The sequence below is a fragment of the Lepidochelys kempii genome, chromosome 15 (assembly GCF_965140285.1).
Source record: "Lepidochelys kempii isolate rLepKem1 chromosome 15, rLepKem1.hap1, whole genome shotgun sequence".
NCBI classification, from domain to species: Eukaryota; Metazoa; Chordata; order Testudines; family Cheloniidae; genus Lepidochelys; species Lepidochelys kempii.
The window spans coordinates 20,954,425-20,981,579 of record NC_136394.1 but is presented as its reverse complement, the minus strand read 5'-3'; the positions used below and the strand labels follow the sequence as shown (position 1 = coordinate 20,981,579).

Genomic DNA, 27,155 nt, shown 5'->3' with positions numbered 1-27,155 from the left:
ATTCTTTAAGCTGCACTTGTGAAAATCCAAAGTAACTCCCTTTAAATCAACATAATGACCCCACAATTGGTCTGGGGTCGCTGAGAGCAAAATTAGGCCCCTTGTTCTTCCAACTTTGAACATCCATCTGCTTTAACTGATTAGCAGCAGATGGAAATGCATAACATTCACTACAGATTTCCCATGTGATTTAGCGATGGACCTCTGCCACAATAACTTGAGATGTTAGTGTTGCTATTAATGATGTTGTGATGACAAGAAAATTAACTCATGTCCCCAGGAAATACATTAAAGCTAAGGATGGGTGAATCTGTTCAGTTAACCCCCTGACATTTTGCTTGAAACTCATGTGGAACCTAAAAGAGTGTGTGTTTTAAAGAAGCTTGGTCAATGGATTTAATTAACTTAATGTATTGGAAACTTTTTTTGAATGTGTCTGCACCTTCCAGGGTCTGACCTAGAGTGGATGCAAAAGTCCCAAAATGCCAGGCATAAAGCTTTGTTCATGGAGTTTCTGGACTGCACAAGAGAAGCAACAAAAATCTAATGAGATTTGGAGGGAATCTGGATGAAACATAAATAAATTCAGACTAAAATTTTGGCTAAATAAAGGAAAGAGCCTGTTCCTGCCAAATTTCCAGCCCAGCTTTGTTGTAGACCTGTATTTCAGATGAACAACCTTTGGATTGTTACTCATCTCTAACTGGAACCTAAGCCCCATTGTAGTCAATGGCAAAACTCCCACTGACTTATTTTAGAGGCAGGATCCTGCAGTCAAGCCACCCCTTAGATACCTGTGGAAGATTTGACAAAGGCTTGCAGCATCAGGTCCTGCAACAGCAGACATTCCACTGGTTTCAGAGTAACAACCGTGTTAGTCTGTATTCGCAAAAAAGAAAAGGAGTACTTGTGGCACCTTGGAGACTAACCAATTTATTTGAGCATGAGCTTTCGTGAGCTCATGTAGCTCACGAAAGCTCATGCTCAAATAAATTGGTTAGTCTCTAAGGTGCCACAAGTACTCCTTTTCTTTAGACATTCCACTGAAATTCCAGTTGTGAGGCCAAGCCTTGCTTGCCTGTTGGGGACCCTCTTCCCTTAAACAGAACTACTTTTTCATAGATTCATAGATATTTAGGTCAGAAGGGACCATTATGATCATCTAGTCTGACCTCCTGCACAATGCAGGCCACAGAATTTCACCCACCACTCCTACAAAAAAAAACCCTCACACCTATATCTGTGCTATTGAAGTCCTCAAATCGTAGTTTAAAGACTTCAAGGAGCAGAGAATCCTCCAGCAAGTGACCCGTGCCCCATGCTACACAGGAAGGCGAAAAACCTCCAGGGCCTCTTCCAATCTGCCCTGGAGGAAAATTCCTTCCCAACCCCAAATATGGCGATCAGCTAAACCCTGAGCATATGGGCAAGATTCATCAGCCAGATACTACAGAAAATTCTTTCCTGGATAACTCGGATCTCACCCCATTGGGCCTATTTACCATGAATATTTAATTACCAAAACCATGTTATCCCATCATACCATCTCCTCCATAAACTTATCGAGTTTAATCTTAAAACCAGATAGATCTTTTGGCCCCACTGCTTCCCTTGGAAGGCTATTCCAAAATTTCACTCCTCTGATGGTTAAAAACCTTCGTCTAATTTCTAGTCTAAATTTCCTAGTGGCCAGTTTATATCCATTTGTTCTTGTGTCCACTTGCATGAATAAGGACTGCAGGATGTGGCCCATATACTTCAACTTTTCAGAAACTGGTTCTGGGATAAAAGTCTCATAAGAGAGAAAAGTGATGCTGAAAGGACTTAGAAACAGCCTTGGTTGCCTTTGTAACTGTGGTCCCAACCCTGCAGTCTTCACTCAGGTGAAATGTTCTTCAGCCTTATCCAAAGCTCATTGAAGTCTATGAGAGATTTGCCATGGACTTTGGCTCACCTGCCACTCCCACTCACTTTGCTTAGACTAGCAGCTGCTCATCACCTCCTAGGATTTATTCCATTGACTTTAATGGGAGTTTTGCCCGAATATAAGCCCTGTAAATCAGGAGATCTGGCTATTGTTATTAACTGTGTTTTTAAAAAAGCAGTACAAGCAAGTTCATGAGTAATTATAAGCAGAATAACTGCAACTCTGAAGTCAATTCTGGTCTTTCAGAAAAATAAGAAATAGGAGCAGCATTCAATTCCCTTATCTAAACGTATATTCCTCTAGCTTCAACATTCTAATATGTGAGGCTTCTGTATGTGTGTCTCTCATATTTGGTTGTAAATCTGCAGCAATTTTAAGGTTGTGTTATTTTGTAAGTTAAAATACAATGGTGGTTCATCAACCCAACATTCTCCTATTCATATTGTTGACAAGGTATTAATGCCAGATGTCAAAAAAATCATCGGTGGAACAATTCAGTGGCTGAATTTCAGTTTCATATTATAATTGGAGTGCAATTGCTTCCATACTTTGCTTGCTAGCACATTAATAAAGTAATAAGTTCATATCTAATCCGTTTATTCAGGCTAGATGTGAACACTAATTTCCCAAATAGCTTATCTGCCCTAAAACTACTTCTTAACGTTCTTGCACAAAACTCATTTCTTGATTTAACCCAGTGCTTTTAGAGAGCTTTCGTCCTCTGAGTATTGTAAGAAAATCCAAACTGTAGTGCAACTAGCCTTTGGGAATACAAGACATTTCAGCAGATGCAGGGTACAAGGCACTAAAGTATGGAGCTCTGGAAATTTAAGAATTTCTTTGCTGATTTTATGATGGGTCTTTATTTTTTTTGTAATAAGATCATAGTGTTCTCTTGCTATGTGATAGCAATCTCACTGACATACAGCAAAGGGGACATGGTGATAGCGACTTCACAGGAGGAGAAGATCAAAGAATTTATAAACAACTAGCATTTCAGAAGTCCCAAAATATCAGTGAAGTTCAGGCTTCAAATAGTTTTTCATTTATATATAATTCTGAAACTGAAATTCAGCTACAAATGCTAAACATCCTGTGTTTTAGAAAACAGGTTTTGTTTGCATTTGCTTTGAAAGTGCAGTCTACTGGACTTACTCACACAAGTGGTTCTGATAACTGGATCATATGGTCCATATTCAGTGTGGGCTCAATTCTGCAAGGTGTGGAGCATTTTCTGATTGATCCCACAACTTCCACTGAAGCTAATATGAGTTGAAGACGCTCTGCTCCTCTCAAGGAACAGTCAACACCACTGGGGGAACAGACCCTTTTCACTCAGCCCATACCAAAGCAAACCTTGCATTGGCTACAATGGGAATTTTTCCTGAGTAAAATCTCAATAAAGACCTTAGCCATTGGCTTATTGCCTTCAGTTGGACTCTCACATGAATACAATCAGTACGATTTGACCCTGTGTTTGTGTACAAATATATGAAATAGAGATAGGGGGACCAAAACAATGAAATCTTTAACACATGCTTAAAACATCATCCAAGATTAAAAGTAAGGATATGCAATGCAAAGGGTTTCGGAACAGATTGAAACAGCTTACATTAAATGGTAACTAGAACTGCTTCAGTGAATGGTGTACCTGTCAGATCAAAAGTAAGCTGCTCATGACTGCCCGTTACAGCCTGGTAAATAAAATAAAATTGTATTTCCAAATGATGGGGAAGGAGACAGGGAATGTCCAAATTCCTACTGAATAATATTCAGATTATCCAACTTCATAGAGACCAGTGAATGAAAATGGTGCCAGCTTTCACAAGGAATTATTCAAATGGCTCTAGATCCAGTCCAGAGTGGGATTCTTGATTTCCTACTACCTGTTGTCCAGCAGTAATGATGGGCCAGATCCTCAGCTGCTGTGAATAATCATAGCTATGACTGGCCACAAGAGCTGAGGATCTGCACCTACGTGCCTAAAGTCCACAAGAAACAGGGCTTGGGGGCAATGAAGGAAAAGATCTTGAGAAGCCTCAGTGGCCATTAAACTTCAAAAATCTTAAATATTTTCTCATTCTAAAGATCATAATTAAAGCACATATGTACAAATAACTACTTCTGCTCATTCTGAGGTGAAAAATAATTAGTAGCAGCCACTACAGTCTGCATCCCCCTCCTCCTCCTCCTGTTCAGACCTATTCTGTTCTTCTTCCTTCATGGTACTTACTCTATGGTAAACAACACACACTGTAGTTAGGGCTGCCCCGGCAGTAACCGGACCCCCAAGGCTCCGCCCTGCCCCTTCCCCCAAGGTCCCATCCCTGCTTCATCACTTGCCCCAGGTGCCGCCACACCCCTCCTCTTCCCCACAGCCCTGCCCCTGCACGCCACAAGCCTTGTGAGCAACTTGGCCCTGGAGGTGGTGATGGCTGCTGCTGCTGCACTGCCTCCTTCCTTCTCCTTAGGGTTGCCACAGATTAAAAAAAACAGAGCTTGGGGCTTGTCAAACGGCCCCCGGACACTGGTGAAAACTGGACAGGCGGCAACACTAACTGTAGTTGGTGTCTGACTTTAGACTAGAAGGGGGAACTGTACTTTCCCTGCCTCTCAGCTCCCTCTTTCTCTCGCTCTCAAAAAGCTAAGGTGTTTTGACAGCAAGAGTGTCCCTCCAATAGTAAAGCTTCCTTCTCCTTTTCTTCACCTATGACTCTAGACGGGATGACAAACAAGCCTTTGTTCTGTCTTTCCATGTCAATCTTTTCAAGATTCCCTGGGAATTCTTTTCACTCCATGGATGTTTTTCTGCTGGGCCTGTCATCAAATGCAGCATGCCTTTGTGTAAAGCAGAGTTCAGGCTTAACATTTTTCCTTAATTCTGTTTCGAAATGATCTCATGTCAACATTGCAAGCAAATTTTGGTAAGTGGCAAGAATTCAGCACTGAAAGGTCTAAAAGAAGGTGCTTTCTAAAACACAGACGCACACACATTGCAGTTTCCATGGCCAGTTTGTCAGGTGCTGGTAGGAACCTAAGATATTCACATATAGAATAGGGTTTTTTGGCCTTGCAGTTGTGGTCAAATCCATACTTCTGATGATGGGATGCAAAGTTTCTAACTAATGGTCAATTCTCATTCAGCACATCTAACCCAAATCTCAATGTGCAGATAGTGGACATCCATTATAAAAACAAACAAAGTCCCCAATAAGATGCTTTAAACAAGAAAAGTGGGTCCAGATCTTAGCCCCCCACTTCTGCCGCTTTGTGCAGAACAGCCAGAGAACCAGTGGGTTTAGGTTTCTTAGAATTTCCCCTGCACAGGGGAATTTGTGGGTGGCACAGAACTGCTAAAATGGCATCTAGGGGGAAAAGAGTACAAGCTACCAGAACTATCCTTGGGATCACTGTCAGCCTAGCCTAAGTAAGAACAGACCAAAATTATAGCCCTATGGTTGGAAAGTTAATATAAAAGGCAAAAGTTACCCTTTTCTGCTGGATTTGTAGAATACATACTCAGGGCACTCTGCATCTCTGACCAGGACGGCTCTAGGCAAAGCAAAGACGTGTTTGGGGCAGCACAATTCCAGGGGCAGCATTCCGCCCCCCCCCCCCGCCCCCACCCCTTCTTGGACAGTTGCGCTCTCTGAGCTTGGGGCAGCAAAAAACCTAGAGCCGGCCCTGCCTCTGACATATTCCATACTCATTTCCCTGACTAAGCTCTGTTTTTTCTTATTTAGGTCAATATTGGCATTCTCATTGCCGTCACCAGAGTCATCTCGAGAATCAGTGCAGACAACTATAAGGTGCACGGAGATGCCAATGCAGTCAAGTAAGTCATTCTGTTCACATTGCTTTGCAATAAGGGACTCACCTAGAACGAGGTTAGGTCACAGATGGCTATATCATGTGCTCATCTCTGTACATTGGTAGGATGACTCAATAGGAAAAAAAAAAACAGTCATAGTCAGCAAATTAACCCCCCATTTTTAATGCAGGAACTGTGCTATGGAAGGGGGAAGCGAAGCTGGAGTTAACCCCTTGTTCGCCAGGAGCTAGGTAGTTCCCCTACCATCCCATCACAATCCCCTTCACATACCGACTCATGATTGTGTCTTCTATTAACACTTTGGTTTCTTTCCCCTTAGAGAATAAGTACATTCAAAAGTACATTGCACAGAATGCAACAGTCATTTAATTAGTTTACACTGGAACATTTCAATACTCCCTGGCTTTCTGAGGATAATCCCTGATTTTGACCCTAACTCAGCAAAATATTTAAGCATGTGTTTACCTCTAAGTCCATCCCTATTGAAAAGCACCTAGGCCCATGCTTAACTTTAATTTTGAGCTTAAGTCCTAACGCTCTTATATATCAAAGCAGTTTACACACTATGGTAGTGGCCTTTTCGATGGCCTAGCCAAAACACTGCCTTATTAAAGTGCCATCCCATCGCCAGAAGCTTGGAAGTGACACTTTATCTTAGATACATCTCTGATATCTGAACACATGGGGCTAAATTCTAACCTCAGTCCAAACCCATGGGGTTGCATAAGTGCAACTGACAGCAGAATTTAGCCCACTGAATTTAAGTGAAACACAGTATTGTACAGTCCAGAGAGACATTCTTGTATCTCCTAAACATGCTTTCCTCCAAATATAAAGAGGGCAGATTTAATGTGTCTATTACTGAGTCACTCTAAAATGTGTTGACAATTTGCTTTTTATGTTTCTGAGCCACGATGCACAGTACACTTAGGATTTGGTGAGGCTGTCCTGAAATTGTGACATGAAGAGTCATTTTAAGATTGAATTACTCACCTAATTTTTAAAGCACCAGCAACTTTCCAATATTGGTGGCACTGATCTAATTAAAGTGAACTTAGTTATTGTATATCTTCTGGAGTGAAGGGAAAAACAGTAAATATGTCTACACAAAAATCTATAAGATAATTATTCTGCAATTAAGTCAGAACACTGGAAATTAAAAGGACTGGTGATTCGAGCCTGGGTGAGTCCCTGTGACCTTCAGAAACATGAAGGAATTACAGTACCTAAGGAGACAAATGGCCATCTCTGCCAATAACTATTTTTATTTTCCATTAGAGCTATGAAAATAAAGAAACAGTGTCCATAAGTTAATACAAGCTATATAGATACCATTGAGTACCTAGATACTTTGGTGGCTGGTAAATATATATTGAGAGAGAGAGAGAGAGATTATGAATCAATACATACCATAGGAAGATGTATAAATCAACACATACCATTGGTATCTTTATGACACTTGTGAGCAGTGCAGGTGGGAGCATAGTGAAGTGCAAATGAGTAGCGCTTAAGGTCCTTTGTTTAAATAACACTAGGGACAGAGTTAGAATGCCTGACATACAGACTGAAAATGTGATTTTTTTTTCTTCGTCCTGCTCTAGGCCATTTAGGGGTGTGGCCATCCACGAATCCGTGCATCCAACCTAAGTCTGCCTCTGACATTATCCTTACAGTTAATAGTATGCTGATGACATAGATAATTATTTCTTATTAATTTTTCAGTGTCCCAAACTGTGCTAGGCACCTGGCAGCACAGACAAAGATGCAGTCCTTTCTCATAGCAGCTTCCAAGCTTATTTATTATCATGTGTGCCAGTGGCCTCCAGAAACCCCAGTCATACACCAGGACCCCATGGTCCCAGGCACTGTAAAAACCGAACAAAAAAGCCCCCAGAGAACTTGCAATCTACTTTCAGACCTGACATAATGAGGAGGATTTTAAAAAAAAGAACAAAACAATAAGGAGGTGTGGCAGGAGATGCAAAGCAGTAGGATTATGAAGTTATTCAGTTATGGACTGTATATCATGGTAGCACAACTCTTCGGTTAAGTATAGGTAAAATAGATATTACAGAGACTGGGTGGGCAAGGTAATATCTGTTATTTGTCCAGCTTCTGTTGGTGAGAGACAAGTAGGTCCAATAAAATATATTACCTGATGATTACCTGTTCTGTTCATTCCCTCTCTGCCCCCTGGCTTCGGCCACTGTTGGAAGACAGGATACTGGGCTAGATGGACCTTTGGTCTGACCCAGTATGGCTGTTCTTATGTTACCTCACCCACCTAGTCTCTCTAATATCTTGGGACCAACATGGCTACAATCATGCTGCAGACAGTAATGTAAAATAGATATGTCATTGTTGGCTAATTTCCTGTGGGTGTTATTGCAGAAGTGGGTCTTCTGGAGAGATTTGAATGAGAAGATAAGTGGCTTTCAGGACCAGGTCCTGGAGTCCCTAATTCAGCAAAGCACTTAATCACATGCTTAACTTTCAGTTAAGGCACAAGTTTGTGTGTTATTGCTTTGCTGAATCAGGGCTTCCATGCTTAGAAGATGTCATGGAAAAGGGCACTGATGTGGGTTGTTGGAGAAATGAGGCGTTGAACCTGATGCTATTAGCAAAATCCAATTTCTTGCCTTTGCAGTTAGTATTCCTTGCATGCTTAGGGGAGTTTATACATTTTTGTGTTAAAGGAGAGACGATCCCTTTCATGTTAAAGTTTTCCCAGGAAGAAAAAAGCTAATCCCACCAAACCGAACAGGATTCTCTGGTGTTCTTACAGCTGCATGGGAGACTTTTTTCAGTATAAGATAAGAACCAAATACCAGAAAATCCTGGATGTTGATTAGCTGATTTATTATGTGAGCATGTTGGAGTGAGTGAGCATAGCAAGATGAGACAATGACACAGAGCAAAGGGAAATAAAAATAAGGCAATAACCTCTGTAGTTTCCGTCAAGCTACTGTCACCAAGGACTACAAGGTAGCATTTGAGTCGACAAGTTAAATCAGTGGGGGAGAAATCACTGAAGGCTGCAAAATACTTCATGTAATGGCATCCTTAAAGAAAGGGCCTGTCAGGCATCCATCTGGATCGTACACTTCATTTGACATTAGCTGTGGTGGAAAGCGGATGATGTTAGAAAGAATTCATCAGGTGTATTTTTAGAAAATCCAGCTTGATTGCAATGGGACAAGGTGGGTTTTGCAAGGCAAGGAAGCACTGAAAACAAGTTGAAATTTTTGCTGCAGTTATGTATTGTCTCGGGGGATAAGGGGATTTTGCAGGCACATAAAGTGCTCAGGGTATCAGAAACCATCAGACAAAGGTGAAAGGATAAGAATTACAGTACAGGGGAAATTGTGGTACCAGGGAAGGTCTGCCCAGTGCGGCGAATTGCCCTAGCTAAGGGGCAGAAAAAGAGGGAAGGATTTAACTTGTGTCTTTTCAAGATGGGAAGAAATTAAAGACAGGGAAGCCCAAGGGTGAATGCTGAGTTTTTGTCTGAAAGAATTTGGATGATGATATTTAAATAGAAAGATTTCTAAGTTGGCAGGTGATAATGAACTGGATGGCACAGTGCAATGAATGAAAAACAAGTAAGAGGTGGCAGAAGGAATATAGCAGGGCTGCCAAATGCTTGCTCGCTTCTCCTTGGTAAGAAAATAGGGTCAACATTTACAAGTGTGGATGTGTAAAATATATCTATCGGCACCTAAATAAGTGGCCTGATTTGCAGACATTCTCAGTACCTACAACTCCCATTGACATCAGCATGAACGTAGGTCCTTAAATTTCGACATCCGAGTCTGAAAATTCTAGCCTGCAATTCTTAAGCCCACCTTCTTCCAGGTTTTGCTGCCAGAGGAAAACTTTAACCAGATTGAGGGGAGCTGATGTGCTATGTGAAAAGAAAGCCAATTAAAGGGATGCTATATTGTGGTCCAAAGAAAAAAATATCAAGTGATGGAGCCTCATGACAAAATGTAAAAGTTAACGAAGACTAACTGCACTAGAAGCACATTTTAGATGGTACATGGAACATAAAATAAAAGAAGAGATATATTTCTAGTTAATACAGGGCCTAATCTTCCAAGGTACCAAACACACTGGTTACAAGGTCTTGAGTGTTTTACACTTCCATTGAGTGCATTAGGACTGGAAGGCACTTAGTGCCTTGAAATATCAAGGTAGAGATTATCTGAAGTACTTGATAGACTAAGAATGCAATCATGATCACGATGATACCAGTCAGAAAGGATAATATATTGGTAGAGATGCGTTGGTTTGTCCATGGTGTATTTAGGTTCCCTAAAGATGAGGTTACTTGGCAATGCAAGTGGATATTACCAATGGGAGCCTGTTTCTCTTGGCAACAGACAGTAACAAACTGATGTAATTATTTATAGTAATTTATCATGATTTTCCATATGGCAGTGATCTGAGTCAGCATGCTGATTGGATTATGACTACAGAACAGCATATGCCAGCTCTTTGCTGTAAGTGCAACATGCATTGAAACCATATACAAGTTGGGCAGTTTGCTAGCTCTTCCTGCCTATGAAATACCCCAGTATAGTTCTTGTTCAGAAAGCTGGCATTTGCTTTTGGCAAACTGAATTTCCTCAAAAATTCAACTTTATGGGAAAAAGTCCTGAATTTCAAAACGAAAACAGTAGTACAAAAAGGGAGAAGGAAGTTGCTTTCTGTAATATTCAAAGTCTAGCTGTAAAGTGAATCAACTCCATGTCTTGTCCAATATTTAAATTCCTCTCGCAGCATGGTGCAATATGGGTGAAGTGACCTTCTCAGTTCCAGTTGTTGCATGTCCCACTGAAGGGAGCAGACATATCCTTAGCTAATCAGTTTACTCCAGTTTCAAAGACACAAGGCAGGTGCACATTAACCAACCCCTATGAACTAAATAAAAAAACAAAACCCAAATTAAAAAACAATTGGCTGAAGTTCAAGAAGAAACATCAAAGAGAAAAACTCATGTGTCTTTGGGATGCAAATGTGCAGGAATCATGGTAAAATTACCCATTTGAAGGTCCAATGCTTAAGACATTTTTTTGGAGCAAAAGGGGGGTTAAATTCAAGATTTCTGGAAATTTGATTTGAGTAGCAGTCCAGATATTAAATGTTCAGTAGGTAGGTTCTTTTTTTGGTCACAGTCTGGGCTTGTATCAAATCATCTATTCCTGCATGTGAAAATACTCAGAACTGGTCACTTTTATGGACATCTAAGGGGTGGCTGAATTCTAGCACAGAAATACAAACTAGTAATTAGGGCTGAGTGAAGAATTTCCCACAATTGTTTATTATCTGAATTTATTCAGTTGTTTCATGAATTATTTAATGATGTATGGTTTATTTACAGGTTTCAGTAGTAGATATCAGGAAAGGTGAGCTATTACCAGCAGGAGAGCTGGGGGGGGAAGGTTTGACCTTTTGTAGTGATTATAGCCCCCCCGCTCTCCTGCTGGTAATAGCTCACCTTAAGTGATCACACTCGTTACAGTGTGTATGGTAACACCCATTGTTTCATGTTCTCTGTGTATATAAATCTCCCCACTGTATTTTCCACGGAATGTACCCGATGAAGTGAGCTGTAGCTCACAAAAGCTTATGCTCAAATAAATTTGGTAGTCTCTAAGGTGCCACAAGTACTCCTTTTCTTTTTGGTTTATTTACAAATATTCAGAATATGAACTCTGTTGCTTAGTTGTGGTTGGTCAAACAAATCACACAAGCACTTCCAGCACAAATAATTTTGTGTATGAATTCAGATGTTGTGTTCCTTGAATAATCTTGTTATACCTTTGTGATTTGCTCCCTGTGAACGTTTTTGCCACTGAAACGTAATCACTTGAATCCATTCATAAGGAGCGAACACAGAATGGGCACAAGCATAGCCGAAGGGAATGCATTAAAATATTTAAAGGAATATTGATAGACTATTTTTTGCATTTTCCACCTAGCTCAAATAGGGTGAATTTTGGGAAAGTACTTAAGCATGTGCCTAACTTTAAGCACATGAATAGTTCCACTGAGTTCAATTAAATAGATGAGTTCAATGGGAGTACTCATGTGCTTAAGTACCTTCCTGAATCAGGGTCCTACTGAACAATTAAAATAAAAACCTCTTGTCTTTATTTATTCATGCAGTATGCAACTTCTTAAATGCAGGGTTCACACAGAGACACTGAGTTTTATTGCCTTTTTGTTTTATACATGTATCCACTTTATAATACATGATGTTAGAGCTGACTGAAGATTTGTAGACAATAGTTTTCTGCTAGAAAATGCTGATTTGAGAAAATTGAAATGTTTAATGCGAAGTATCAGTTTTGTCGAAATTTTGGTGGGAAATTATCAAAATGTTTGATTCCAATGAGGGTGAAAGATTTAATTTCAACATTATCACTTTTACTTTTATATTCTATTCTACCTGAAATTATTGTCAAATCAAAGCATTTTGACATTATTGAAAGGTCAAAAGAAATATTTCAAAAATATTTCATTTTGCAAAATGTCCAGAGATTTAGAATTTTTGGCCAATTCAGGTGAAAACCAAATTTTTCAAAATACTGAATTTTGACCAGCCCTACATGGAGTAGTTGATCTTGGATGCAAATGTAAGAGTTCAAGGTCTCAGCTGGGGGAAGTTTGGGGTGAAATACTGGATGTTGAAAGAGAGATTTCCCCTAACGAAAACTTCAGTTTTTGGTGGGTTTACTGTAGAGATTGACTCCAACATTCCCATAGCCTGCTGGGCACAGGACATGATTTTACAAAGCATTTAAGCACGTGCTTAAGTGTTCTGCTGAATTGGGGCCTTAGTGGAGTGGACATACTTCAGTTAAGATCCCACTTGCTTAACTGAACACCATATAAGCACCTTGAATCTGTTATAAAGCCTATCATAGTCAATGGAAAAACTCCCATTGACATCAGTGGGGCTGTGAATCCACTTTTCAGCACCTAATGGATGGAGATTGGGTGAGGGAGAGTTGCCTTCCTATGCTTGGGTGAGGAAAGATGTCCAGTTTGACTGTATTGTCATAAATAAACTTGATCAGAGAAAAGCCTCCTTTATCACATGTAATCATTTTCATCATATAAGTGGGGTGGGGCTTCTGAATATATTTGGGTTAAAAGAATGTGCAGTTTTTCAAAAAGACTTAATTACAATACTTTCAGGAGACATAGTGGACACACAAAAGTAAATACGAAATACAAAACGCCTTTCTCCATCTCTACTTCCACAGAAGTGGTTTTAGGCTTGAAACAAAGCTACTGGGTGTAGCTATATCATTGGGCTTCCCAGCATGCTCAATTTTACACCACATTTGTCCCACAGATAGAGTTTCATTAGCTTGCTCTCAAATAAACAGCCAAATCAAACTCTTGCTGACTGCTTCCCCACTGTCTTCTCAGAAATGGCCCAACGAGTTGGAACAATCAGTATCATTTATATAAAATGTAGACTTCATAAGCTAGTGAACCAGAAATGATAGCTATCACAATCAGCCAGGGAGAAAGCAATTACAATATAATTAGAAAATTTCCTTAGCGTTTTACTTTGTTTCACTATACACATTCTCTTTGTCCTGCGAAGCTCAATGTTCACTCAATAAAATGATCAAAACAGTCCCTTAGATCTCTAGAGAGGGAATAAGTTTTTTCCCCCATTTTGTTAAATTAATGATTGAAATCAGGAATACATGAAAAAATGGTTTGTTTTCCCATGATGGCTTGCAGTATAGACCCAATTCCGCTCCCATTGAAGCAAATACGGATTTTGCCATCAACTCCAGTGAGAACTACTCATATGTTCCCTTTCCCAGAAAACTGTATGACAGATTTAGGATACATGGATCCATTTGGACATGTTTGACACAGGAGTTACATGTGTGCTATTATGTGTTGTGATTCACATAACCTTGAACCAAATTTCTGAAGGAATTTCCAACTCCTACATGAGGCGCTAGCTATCGCATTAGCAACCATGCAGAATTTTTTTTTTTAAATTAAAGAGACTCTTACTAAATTCTACAAAGCTAAACAGGCATAAAGTCACAGAAAATAAAAGCCAAGATATCTCATGTTGTTAAATCCTCCAGATAAAAAAAAAAGAGGTCACTGGCTTAATTAAGTGCTTTGTTTTTTCTACTTACCTAAACAATAATAAAAAAAAGGAAGCCTCGCGTTTTCTAATTTAGAATAGCTGCTCTATTATCTATTTACATTAGCTAAAGATTTACAGCTAAATCATTCACATGCTTTTCATTTTCTTGAACTATGCGTTCTTATTTTCTGATAGGAGATACCCACACGTACGGTCTGCACACAGGCACCCTCATCGATGGCACAGCTATTTGCGAGGGTTTTGCCAAACACACTGAGTTGCTCTTGTTCAAAGGCCTCCCAAATGTTTCTAAGAGCGCTTTTGTTGGTACATAGATATGTTTCCGTTTACTGTGGACAGCGCAGCGGATAGTGGAGTCTTTTAGTGGTCTGCACGCCAACAAAGGGAGGCAAGCACACTCTGCCATTTACCATTTGCTAAATTATTTGCACGTTCTTGTACACAACAGAATCCATTTCAGAGACATTTCCCTTAGAAGAAAAACAAGAAATGGATCCCCTCTGCTCATTCAAGTCCTATGTTTCTGTGTTTTGGATCAAGGCTGGAGTTCCTGGTGGGATGCGATGCCGTGGGAACCAGTTAATATAACCCCTTTGCTGGAGTGGGAACACATCCCATCTACCTCTCCCCTGCCCTAAATGTAGTGCTGGTAGAAAGTGCCATATTGTTATCTGAGGAAATCTCCTGTGCACCACTGAATCAGATTACCACAGCTGTCATATTGATTTGGTGTCACTACTGAGACTTCCAGCACAGCTTCCAATGGCGCCAGCTGAGGCATGTAGACCTTCATCCATTAGGAACTGTGCTGAAATCCACTAACTCAGTGGTGCCCAACCTTATTACACAGGAGGGCCACATAAACATAAGCACAACCTCGTGTGGGCCAAACATATTAAGATTTAAAGTCACCTGTAACAATTCATATTTTAAGTTCTGCTTGTTTCGTATATATTTAGATAGGTTGTTTTTATGTACAGTATCGTCTATTTACACACTTGCGTAAACTAAAATGATATAAACAGGAAAAAACGCTAAAGAATCAGCTGTTAGCATATTGCGTTGAAGCAGGTCATGGGCCTTATGAAATGCTCTGGTGGGCTGAGTATGGCCCATGGGCCATAGGTTGGGCATCCCTGCACTAACTCATTGAGATCCCAGTTTTCAGGCCTAGACCATTGAAGAATCACAGAGGTCACAGGAAAAACATACATTTACATGGCTTTTAAATGTAATTTAACCTACTTTTTGGTTGTTTCAAAGAAGAAGCAGACAAAGGGCTTGACCCAGTGCCCATGGAAGGTGGTGGGAGACCTTCCTTTGACTCAGATGGGAGCTGGATCAAGCACCCAATAAGCAATGCTGATTAAAGGTGCAAAAAACTCTTAGAAGGTAGAGAAACCAGTAGGCATTAGAAACATAGAGCATCCAGCATTTGCTGCAAAAACTGTTCAGCCACGCTGAAAACATATTCAAAGAGGTGCATGACACCTGGAAACGGCAGTTTGCTTTTTATTTCACCATGTACAAGGGCTCAATGTGTTAGGAATATGGAAGTGGGTACTATGCAACAGGATACATGACTGTGTATGCACACAAAGCTATTCCTCTCCCATGTCAGTTTTTAATTATGTTCTACATTTTAACTTTTGGCGTAGCAGCCACCTTTGCATTTGCTTTGGGTTTTCCCTGCATCTGTCCGTATTCATTGCTAAAGTGTTTCTTGCATGATCGGCTTTGGTATGCTTCACACAGAAAGTTTTCCTATCTATATAGATAGATAGCGATTAGTAAAGTTATCTTCTAACAGATGTAACTAAAAGTGGGCTCTGCTCCAGCAGCTCACAATGCTGCACACATCCATAGGGTTTGTCCGTGGACTCGAACATTCCAAAGCACTTTGCAAAGCCATAAATTATATCCCAGAAGCATACTGATTGCATTAAGGCAAATTGCACATCCATTTTGTGAATGGTACATTGCCTGTCATGTTCTTCATGCCGGCCTCCAGCAGTGCACTCTGCTTATAAAGATTCCCCATCTTTCTTTCAGCACAGACACCTTTTGTCTCAGATCAGCGTAGAGGATGCCAAGTCACCGGATTATTTTTGCCAGCTTTGTTTTTTTCTCTAAGCAGGCATCAATCAATGAGGTACTGCTCTGTATATTTGTCTCCTTTTTTTTGTAAATGCTCCCACAAATAAGATGAAACGGGAGCTGGAAGACTTCTTTAAAGATTATCTTAATTCATCCTTTGCCCAATATCCACTGGTCAATCACAGCACCTCTTGGAAGCGGTGGATTGACCAATAGCAGCGTCTCTAGCGTCTGCATTGGCCAGAAGGTGCTGAGATACCACACTGTGATTGAATCCTGCCCCTCCGTGACAGCCATCTGTGAAATGCCTCTTCTGTAAGAAGATTAGCAATGAGTCTGGGTCCAAACTTTCTCATAGGGTTCAAGCTGTTTAAAAATGATCTGTGCCTCACTGGGCAATGAAAACTACAGATGCAATACTTAGTGCATTTAAAAAAAAATTTTATCTGAGTTCCCGCTTATATTTGTTCCTTTAAAAATGAAAAGCAGCTTTTCCTGTTTGCTGAAGGAAATCTATCCACTAGAAAGAGCGCTCTGGCAAGTCAAATCTGCTTACAACAGCTATTTTTCTTGACAATTTCTAATGGCATGTAATCACATTTCCCACACATGGCTTCAAAGGGCATGAGGAATGTATCTCATTGAAGCTCTCTGAAGGGAGAGTAAGGGGGAGGACTATAAAGAAAATACATTGATGAGAGTATTAAGATGTTAATTAGTGACCTGAAGTCCTACTACTGATGATAATGTCTTAAATCTAATTAAATCTTTGGCTCATTGGATATGACAAAATAAAAATTTCTGTTTGGGTCATATTTGATTAAACACATGGGGAAGAATCCAGAGATAAGTAAACATACATGAGTTTAAACATGAGCAATGGAAGAACTACCAGTGCAATGTTAATGTGCAAGGGACAGATTGAATTTATAAGTGTTTCCAGTTTGTCTATTTCCATGAGCCAAAATATTGAGTTATCACCATACTAAGGCTCCAGTTCAGCAAAATGTTTACGTATGTGTTTAAGTCCATCTCTCTTCAGCACTTGAGTTAGGTTTATGTTGAGAGAGCAAAAAATTTTCCCATCCTAAATCAGGACCAAGAAAATCAATCTTGACATTTTTTGCAAATAAAATTTTTGAAAAAATTCAATTTGGATCAACTGAAATGTTTCATTTTTGATAATTTTGAAATGTTTTGTTTATATTTTGACTATTTAAAAATATAAGCAGCTTAAATTTCAAAACAAAGTTATTTTGTACTGTAAAGCTGGGATTTTCTACTTTAAAAATGTCAAAATATTTTGAAAATTTCAAATCTTTTTTCTGAAAATATTTTCAAATTGAAAAATTGGTCTGAACTGATCTGTTCCTGCAAAAAGTTTCAATTTCAACGAATCAGCATTTTCCTACGAAGAAAGTGTTTAGTGAAAAAAATTTCCCAACCAGCTCTGTTTAGCACAGCACTTAAGAACATGCTTAAGGGATGTACCAAATGAGGATGGATTGCAACTTAAGTGTCACCAGTGACTTAGCTGGAATTCAAACTGCTGACTTCCCCAGCCTTTGAGTCATCCAGTCCTCTCTATCAGCGTGATAGAGTGATAGTTCTGACTTTAATACAAAAGGCTGGGATTTTCAAAGGAAACCTGGTAGGTGCCCAACTCTCATAAAAATTGAACAGGTGCTGGTGCCTAATACAAGGCCTGGGATTTTAAAAGGAATCATCTAATAAAGTTATCTTAAAATCTGAGTTTTCAGGGCCTGATCATATTGACTTAAATGGGCTTTGGCTCTGGCCCTTTATTCTAAATCCCATGTGAATTGTACATTTTTGTAGGTAATACAACATAGCAACAAAAATAAGCAAGTACAGTGGATCTAGCTGAAAAATTTTGCTCTGCACAATACAATTTAAGACATACTATAGGAGATCTCCATTGTAATACACTGCGTACCATTCACCACAGAGATGACTGGCAGATATTTCTATTTGGTGTTTCATAGTTAAATGACTCCTATTCATCAGAGCTGAATGTAGATGAATTACAAGGAGGGTCACTGATGGAGAGAGAGTTGTTTTGTATGACTTTAGTACTGACAGACACCTGTACGTACAGAATGTACCAGCATGATTAAATATTCATGAAGCACTGGATTGTCTGAATAGAGAAATGTTGTAATTTTCATCAGGACTGCTTAATGTGTGTCTGCTTTCATATTTTAATGCCTAGAAAGAGCATATTTTGTTAAAATTTGGTTAATTACATCCCTTTTATGAACCCCACAAATTGCTTTTGGCAAGGAGACAGAAACGGATGAGGACACATGCAAATTTAGAATCAAAGTGGCCAAAAGACTGCAACTAGAAGATTTGTTCTTGCAAGATGCTGAACATTTATTGCAGGTGCTGAACAAGCTAAACTCTCCCTAAAGTCAGTGGGAGTTAAAGGGGCTCAGAAACCCAAAGGGGCATGCAGGACCATGCCAGATCAATATCTTATTGAGCTGAATCTGGTGACCTAATCAGTGGGGACAGATAGAGGGCAAAGATAGAGAGGGAGCTTTCACCTAGCACCACTTTATATGGGTACGGCTGAGCCACCTGCCAGCTAGCCCTCACCTTTAATAGCTGGAGAGCACTGCACTACCATTCCTGGGTGGAATCAGTCCTTTGATACAGACCCAACAATCAATAAGCTGATGGTAACTCTGATATTACACCCCTGAGGGTAAAACAGACTCTCTGCAATTTGTCAACACAAAGCCTATGCACCACTTAAGACAACATAGAGTTTACGTGGCATTTAAATGGTAAGTGACCCTTGTGCTGGCCCCTTGCTGAAGTTGAATTGCATCCTGGGAGATTTGCTAAAACTCCAGAGGATTCAGCAAAGGAAGGGATCCATATTAAATTCCAGGGTACACATGACAGCTATGAGTGTTAAGGTTTCACCAGAAATCTGAAATTGTAATATTGGAACAAAAACCAACATGTTTTTTGAAAAAGAAAATTAGGAATAATCTTTAATATAATTTAAGTTGGATGGTAAAAATAGTGTGACTTTTTTGGCTTTTCTCTTATGATTTGATATATTCAGAGCTTGTGTAGTTTCTCCAGATTTAACTGCTAGCATAATGATTTTTTTCCCCTTGGTGGAAGGTGCTCATGCTGGTTTTGCTGGCAAATCTCCCTTCAGTTTCACAGATAGGGAGTATTATTTTTGTTCCAGTTGAAGGAATCAAAGGCTTGGGATGGTCTGATTTATAAATAGTTCACTGCTTGATAAGAATAAATGCATTAGTGCAAATCTGCCCTCTCTACAACATAGCGTACATCCACACTAGAGCTGGAGTGTAATTTCCAGCTCAGATAGACATACATGTATTAGCTTTGATCGAGCTAGCACACTCAAAAGAGAAGCATAGCCTCGGCAGCATGGGCAGCGGGATGGCTAAGTACTTAAGGTCCTAAGTGGGATTGTACTTGTTGTGGCTAGTCCATCCTGCCCTCTGCACCATTACGGCTTCATTTCCTTTTCATTATGGGCCTGATCTAAAGCCCATTCACTTCTATAGGTTTTGAGTTAGGCTCTGTTGATTTACAGAGCATCCAGCGGAATATGATCCCAATATTAATTGGGGACTCTAGGCACCACTGTAATACGAATAACATTTTAGATGTTAAGTATCAGAGGGGTAGCCGTGTTAGTCTGGATCTGTAAAAGCAGCAAAGAGTCCTGTGGCACCTTATAGGCTAACAGACGTATTGGAGCATAAGCTTTCGTGGGTGAATACACACTTCATCAGATGCATGTAGTGTTGAAATCTACAATGCATAGCGAAGGCCTTTGAAGCTCACATTCCTTTTTCACCCTAATTGGCTTTAGTTTTCAGTCCTGAAGTATCCTGTTATTTTTTTGTTTATTACCCAAGAACTCCGATTTTGAGCTATGGAAATTTCAATAGGAGAAGGACAATGTTATATGAGGTGTATCTCTATGTATGGCACCACAATTAAACACTCATTGTTCTTCGTGAAATGGTGCAACTCACGGTGAATAGTGATAACTTAAAACTTTGCTTGGAGTGTTACATTTACATCCTTGGCCCCATTTATAATCCTAGAACTCTGTCAGCTTTATGCAGAATAATAAGACAAATATTAAAGTTATTCCATCACATAAAGTAAACACTTATTCAAACAAGCACCTTGTGCAGCACTGTAGACAACTACATAAATCACCCCAGAAGTCTGAAAAAGCTCTTAGCTACACTGTCTGATTTGCATATTTCCCCCGCACTGCTCTCTCAAAATAAGTAAATGAAAAATACAGGGTCATTACAGCAGAGAAAAGTTAATATTTTAGCATGAAAGTCCTTTCAAAGTTTTATGCCTTATTTTTGGATAAGTAATACGACTCCATTAACGGTAACTATTTTATGTGGGTTTCAGAAAAGAAACAGCCATGTATACATTGAAAATAAAATTCCCAACTGCTGCAAACTCAAAGAATAAAAGCAGGAACATTTATTTTACTGAAATATTGAATGAAAGCATTTTTCATTAAAGCCCATATTAGATATAATTCAGTTAAAAAAACAATTAATCAGAACATATGGATGCCTGATACGTTGGGATTTTCAAAATGGCATGAGGAAATGACTCTGTGAAGAACCATATTCTTTAACCCTACATTGGTTTTTCAAAGGTGTGTGTCACATCATTATGGTTTCACTCAATATATTTTCTACTTGAAACTTAGGGTCTGTCTACACAGCAAAGAAAATCTACAGCTGGCCTGTGCCAGCTGACTCAGGCTCTTGGGGTTCGGGCTGTGGGGCTGTTTCATTTCTGTGTAGATTTCCGGACTCAGGATGTACCCAGGCTCTAGGACCTTGCAGGGTGGGAGAGTCTCAGAGAGCCCATGATTGGAAGTCTATGCACCAATGAAACAGCCCCGCAGCCTGAGTTGGCTGGCACGAGCCAGTGGCGGGTTTTTCTTTGCTGTATAGACATACTCGTAGTCTCTTTGGAATTTCAGTTCTGGAAAGCAGTGCAGAGAGCCAAAGTTTTCAAAATTGAGCATGAGAACCAGCTTTGCCTGCAGTACTTCTGCATTTTTCCTGCAAGTTGGGAATTAAAAATGCAGTGGCCCCTGAAAATCACAATAACGTTTTTAATGTTTTCTAACATCTTTTGAACCTCATGACAATTCTGTCAGCTTGGACATCAGGTCTGACGAGAGTTGTGCAATAGGGGTTTAGGTTGACTCTTGTTTTGTCTGAACTGGTTCACCAGTCCCTAGGACCAACCTCCAAGAGCTGGAGATTGGTCACTGCTATCTAAACATAGCTTGGTAGGTTATTTTAGCAAATCCAGACGTGTTTTGAGGTCAAGATAGGAGACAATGAACAGATCCAGTCTGACATAAATAGACTTAGCGTGAGATATCCTCCTCAGTTCCACGTAGGGTCTGATCCGGCTCCCATTGAAGTCAATAGAAAGACTCCCATTGCCCTAAAGAGCAGTATGAGAAATCCTGATTTGTAAGCAAACTCCCCTTAAAAACAGAAGGCAAGCTTTTCAAGACTCAAACATACCACACTCTTCTTTTTCTTCATCTTCCGCCTATGGATAGTATCTGACTTAGATCTCTTTTTTGTTCCCACTCTGGAACTATTTGGTGAATATTCACAGCTTCTCCTAGGGATCAGTGTTGCTTCACATTGATTGCAACAGACTCTGGGACCAGCCTAGAGTGCACTGAAGCTGTTAGCAGCAACAGTCCCTCCAAGTAGTACTGGCAATGGACCAGCCTGGTCCTCTACTGCGTATGCAGCGAAGGTCCCAGGTTGGCCACCTCATCTCAATAAAAATCCTGCTGAAACACGGAACATCCAAACTGAGATAACTAAGCAAAAACCTTGGGAGCTTCCATTTGAGCAGAGATTATAATGACTAGGATTATTTATTCAGAAAAGTAAGAGTGATCGGTAATGAGACACTGATAAATAAATAGGGAATGGAATAGAGAAGGCTGGTAAGGAACTGTTTTTGACCTTTTCTATAGAATAAGAGAATCAGTTGATTCTCTTTAGACTTAAAAGGCAAGAAATTAAAAATGAATGTTTAGGAAAGCTTTTTTTGTTTGTTTTTGCAATATGTAGGAAAACCTGTGGGACTCACTGCTGCAGGATTTTATTGAAGCAAATAGCTAATAAAAGTTCAAAATCTTCAGACAATTATATGAATAACTTAGCATCTGCAGTTACACCAGCTAAGATAAATAATAAAAGCTATAAATTCCCATTTTTGTAATATTTTTTAAGAACTGGGGTTAAGAAGAAACCCCCCTCCTTACATGCTACAATATTGCACAGTTAGATGTATTTATTTGGGTATATGTCACCCTCTGAAGCACTGGGTACTACTGATTGTTTTCAGAAACAGGGTACCAAGCTAGAAGAATTGTAGGACTGTTCCAGCAATTTTTTTTCCTTATGTAAATTTAAAAAAGAAAGTTCAAGCAAATATATGCCTAATAATTTAGCAGCACTGCAGTTAAAGCTCGTATGAGCTATTACATAGAAAATTACTTTCCTTTCTTTGTCAGTTTATATGCCTGACCTTGGTATCTTTGCTATTTACTAGCGCTGTTGTCATGGAAATGCAAAACCAACATTTTTGCTGGTATCATTTCATTAATAAGATCATTAAGGCTGTTATGGTCAAGAAATCATTTTCAGAGTTCAGCTCCTGTGGCTGAGGTGTTATTTCTGCAGAAATGTCAGGCACAGGCTAAAACGATTTTTACTCCATTGGTCAATCTACAAGCATCATTGACCTCAAGGTAAGAAACAGAAACATTTGCTAAACCTATAGATTTCCAATAAACAGTTTTCTGATGCTTCTCTGTGAGGCTTTTCTCTCTGTCTTTTACTTCAACAACCTTTGCTGTTCTCAGATAATTCCCTAGCTCAGTTGTTAATCAACTGAGTAGCATAAGTAAGAAAGGAACAAGATGCACATTGTCTATGAAGTCTTCTCTGAGCACAATATTAAAGATCTTTAATACAGGTCTGTCTACACTGTGATAAAAAACCTGCGGCACCGAGTCTCAGAACGCAAGCCCGCTGACTCAGACTCGTGTGGCTCAGGCTTGGGGGACTAAAAATTGCAGTTGTAGATATTTGGGCTCAGGCTGCGCTCTGAGCTCTAAGACCCTCTCCCCTTGCAGAGTCTCAAAGTCTGGTGTCTACCCCAAGCCTGAACATCTACACTGCAGTTTAGCCCCACACTCTATCCCCTGCAAGCCCAAGTCAGCTGACCTGGACCAGCCATGGCCCTGCCGAGGATCTTTGTGTAGACATACCCTACGAAATTTATACCAGCCTTGCTCTCCTCTGACTTATACCAGTGTAAATCAGTAGTAACTCCACTGAAACCAATACCATCACACCCACGTAAAGCTGGACTGAGTAAAGAATGAGGCCCAGAGGGCCAAGTATACAAGTGATATAAATGAATCTAAGCTGGTGTGATGTGCATTCTTCTAGCCACCTCAATGGGCTTATTTCACCAACATAAACTTCCTTTAGAGCAGGGGTTCTCAAACTGGGGGTTGGGACCCCTTAGGGGGTTGCAAGGTTATTACATGGGGCGGTCGTGAGCGGTCAGCCTACATCCCAGACCCCACTTTGCCTCCAGCATTTATAATAGTGTTAAATATATTAAAAAGTGTTTTTAATTTATAAGGGGGGGGTCGCACTCAGAGGCTTGCTATGTGAAAGGGGGTCACCAGTACAAAAGTTTGAGAACCACTGCTCTAGACCCTGACTCAGAGTCGCAGGCAAACAGCTACTTATTGTGCATTGTACTCTTTCCCCCCTTACATATCACCTATGGCCTACTGCCTCTAATTAGGTCTGATCGCACGAGAGCCTTAGGGATTATCGACACTACTGCTTACGTCAATGTAACTTACGTAACTCATGGGGGTGAAAAAATCACCCCCCCCCCCCGAGCAACGTAAGGCACACTGACTTCAAGCGGTGTCTACACTGCACTATGTTGGTGGGAGACGCTCTCCTGCCAACATAGCTTCCATCTCTCGTTGCGGTGTAGTAATTACATTGACGGGAGAGCACTCTCCCATCACTGTCTCTTCATCAGATGCACTGCAACGAGGCAGCAGTGCCAATGTAGCGCAATAGTGAAGACAAGCCCTAAGTTGGCCGCATGAGGAAGGGGCCAGAAGAGAGGCGCATAACAAGAAAGTCAGTTACCAGGAGAGTGTAAGAATATGCAAATTAAGAAAGGCCCCATCCTGCTTTAACATACATCTTTTCCCAACTCCGCATTGTGTAAGCTACACAAGCATAAAACTCCCTTGCACATGACTGAGGCTATGTCTACACTTACCGGAGATTGACGCTGCTGTTATCGATACAACGGGTCTGGTACAGACCCGCTAAATCAATGGCAGAGTGCTCTCTGGTCGACTCTGGTACGCCACCAGAAGGAAAAGAGTAAAGTAAATCGATGGGAGTGTCTCCCGTCAATGCAGTGCAGTGGAGACACTGCGGTAAGTCGACTTAAGCTATGTCGACTCCAGTTAAGTTATTTACATAGCTGGAGTAGCGTAACTTAGGTCAACTTACCACAGTAGTGTAGACAAGGCCTAAGTGGCTGTAAAGGGTGTCTAACTTACACCATCTTACATGGTTCCTCTGAATTTGGCTTGGGTTCCCTGTCTTATGGTATTTTTCAGCATGCCTTTTGTGTTGAAACCTGCGTCACTGTTAGGTTTGATGTCAGCTGAATGCTTTCAGATTGCAAATGCCCTGTAAAAGGTAATGGCTTCACAATCACACCCTGTTTGTTAGAAGGAGAAAGGAGAGCACTAAGAGGTCTTTTTATAAAATAAATCTATAATTTGACAAGTCGTCTTTATGAAGTCTGGGTCTGCCATTCTGGTTTACTGCATGGAAACTAGAAAACAAAGATTTGTACTCCTGGTATAACAACTATAAAAAAGATTCAGATGGTTGTAAACAGACCAACTGTAAATAGCACAATGGGCCCAATTTCAGGATATCCTTTCATGATGACTCACAGAGATTTAGCCAATTTACTTTAATTAAAACTAGTAAGAATAGAGCTGCTACAGATCCATTCTTCAAACTGAGACTACACCCAGACAATAGAGAATGGATAGGGAGCTGTGATGAGGCGGAAGCTTCACCTTGAAACCATTTGATATTAGATGGGATAAAGCAAGGAAGAAATATATTGCAGGGAACTATCCTGCAGAGATGGGGTAAGGAAGATAGCTCAGATAACCTAGAATGTTGTTTCCCTATCTAACTTTATGGTTCTATGATGAAAATTGTGATGAACAAACCAGATTTAAATTAGCTCTCCATTGCCTTGCCTTTACCAAGCAGCTCTCCTAATTGATGTAATGATTCTGGGCCCAATTCTCCAGCCCTTACTACCCTGAGACTGATAGCCCATCCCAAAAGGACATACATCCTATGCAAAATAATCTAAGTACTGTACTTTAATGCAAACAAATCCTCCTGCATACTTTTTGTTATCTGGGCTGATAGAGAAATGTTGTACCACTCTGGAGTGCTTGCTGTGCAAGGTATAATCAGCCTGTGGAAACAAGATGACTAATGATCATTACACATATTGCCTCCTACAAGATAAAAGCAAGTTGACCTATTGAAACATTGCAGTTTAGTTTTCTAACAATAAATGGAACCCCACTTCCCTGAGAAGAACAAAGTACCCCTAAGGAGAAAAAGGTTAATTTTCTTCTTGCCCTCTTTGCCTTATTTGCTACCTCCCCTGGCAGAAATTCCACTGACCGCTTTCAAACAGGGGCAAAACAATCAAGCTGGGGAAACAAACAAACAATGGGTGCATAGGAAATTAATAAATCTTCAACATTCTGAGGACCAGACCCTGTCCTGTTAAAAATTGCTTTTAGATTTCATGTGCATTTCTGAGCACTTGATTACTCTGACTTCTCGCCACCACCATCACTACCAGCTGCTAGGGGAATCCATACTTCTGTCACCCAATTTCAAGTCTCCTAATAAACTTCTCCATGTTATTTGCAACCACCATTGCACATTATTTGGACTCATGATTAACTAAACAGGTTGCTGTGCAATAAAAAAAACCAGCCTGACAAGTCTGTTTTAAAGAACCATACCACTGATGACTGATTTGCTGTAAATGATCATTCCCCAAAAGTGGTATTCCAGTGGTAGCCCAACAGGGTGCTAGACAAACCTTGAGTGCTTTGCATTGCCCATTCTTGCAGTGGTCGGTATGGGGACAGGGAAGATGTATACTCAGTTACCCTGGGGCTGAGTCAGTGACTCAAGTGATTAGCAAATAGAGATGGGGCATGATAGGCAACACTATGCAAACACAAACACAGCTCTTGACTGCTTAAAGCACAAATATATGGCCAGTCTCCAAAAGGCTCAGCTCCCTGTGAGAACAATGGAGACCCTCCCCCCTTTCCACCTCATTCGTAACAATGCAAGTGGTTGGGTGCTGAGCTCTAGAAAGTCTTGTCTAAAGGATACAGAGTGGCGCAAAGACCCAAAACAGGAAACGTCATCAATTCCCACCCTCCTGCCATGACAGGCCCTATTGTTGGAAGCATAACAACCTCATGCTATGAGATTAGGTTCTTCAGTGTTTTCTCCCAGACCTTTCTTCAAAGGCAAAGGTTGGTGAAAAAGGAGAGTCATCCTTAGGCTTGGGTGCTGAGACCCAGGGAGTGATACAGAAGCTCACGAGCAGTAAGAGAGAGATGATGTCAGGAAAGCTGAGAAATGAAGGCGCTGTAGAAGCAATAGAAAAAGAGATGGAAAAGTCCCAGTTCAGAAAATGGATTTGCCCAGAGAGCTAACCCTTGAAAAATCCATCCAGCCAGGACAGTAAATCTGAGTGTTTGATATTCAGTTCATGGCTTCAGATGGACAGAAGCTGGGGGGGGGGAGGGGGAGGAGGGGGAGTATTTTATTGCAACAAACATGACTTTCTGTGAAAAACAAGATTTGTGTTTTGTAGTTGAAGCACTGGGATGGGAGCGAGCAGACCTGGGTTCTATTCTT

At 40.4% G+C, this 27,155-nt stretch overlaps 1 protein-coding gene across 3 annotated transcripts in view; it reads left to right on the top strand.

Moving 5' to 3' along the window:
- ADGRD1 (adhesion G protein-coupled receptor D1) overlaps nt 1–27,155 on the top strand; it is a 242,185-nt gene that overhangs the window by 195,826 nt on the left and 19,204 nt on the right. For all 3 annotated transcript variants that reach the window (XM_073312940.2, XM_073312941.2, XM_073312938.2), the window contains one exon: nt 5,671–5,762. In XM_073312940.2, coding sequence (XP_073169041.2) covers nt 5,671–5,762 — 92 coding nt within the window. The remainder of the gene's footprint in view (nt 1–5,670; nt 5,763–27,155) is intronic.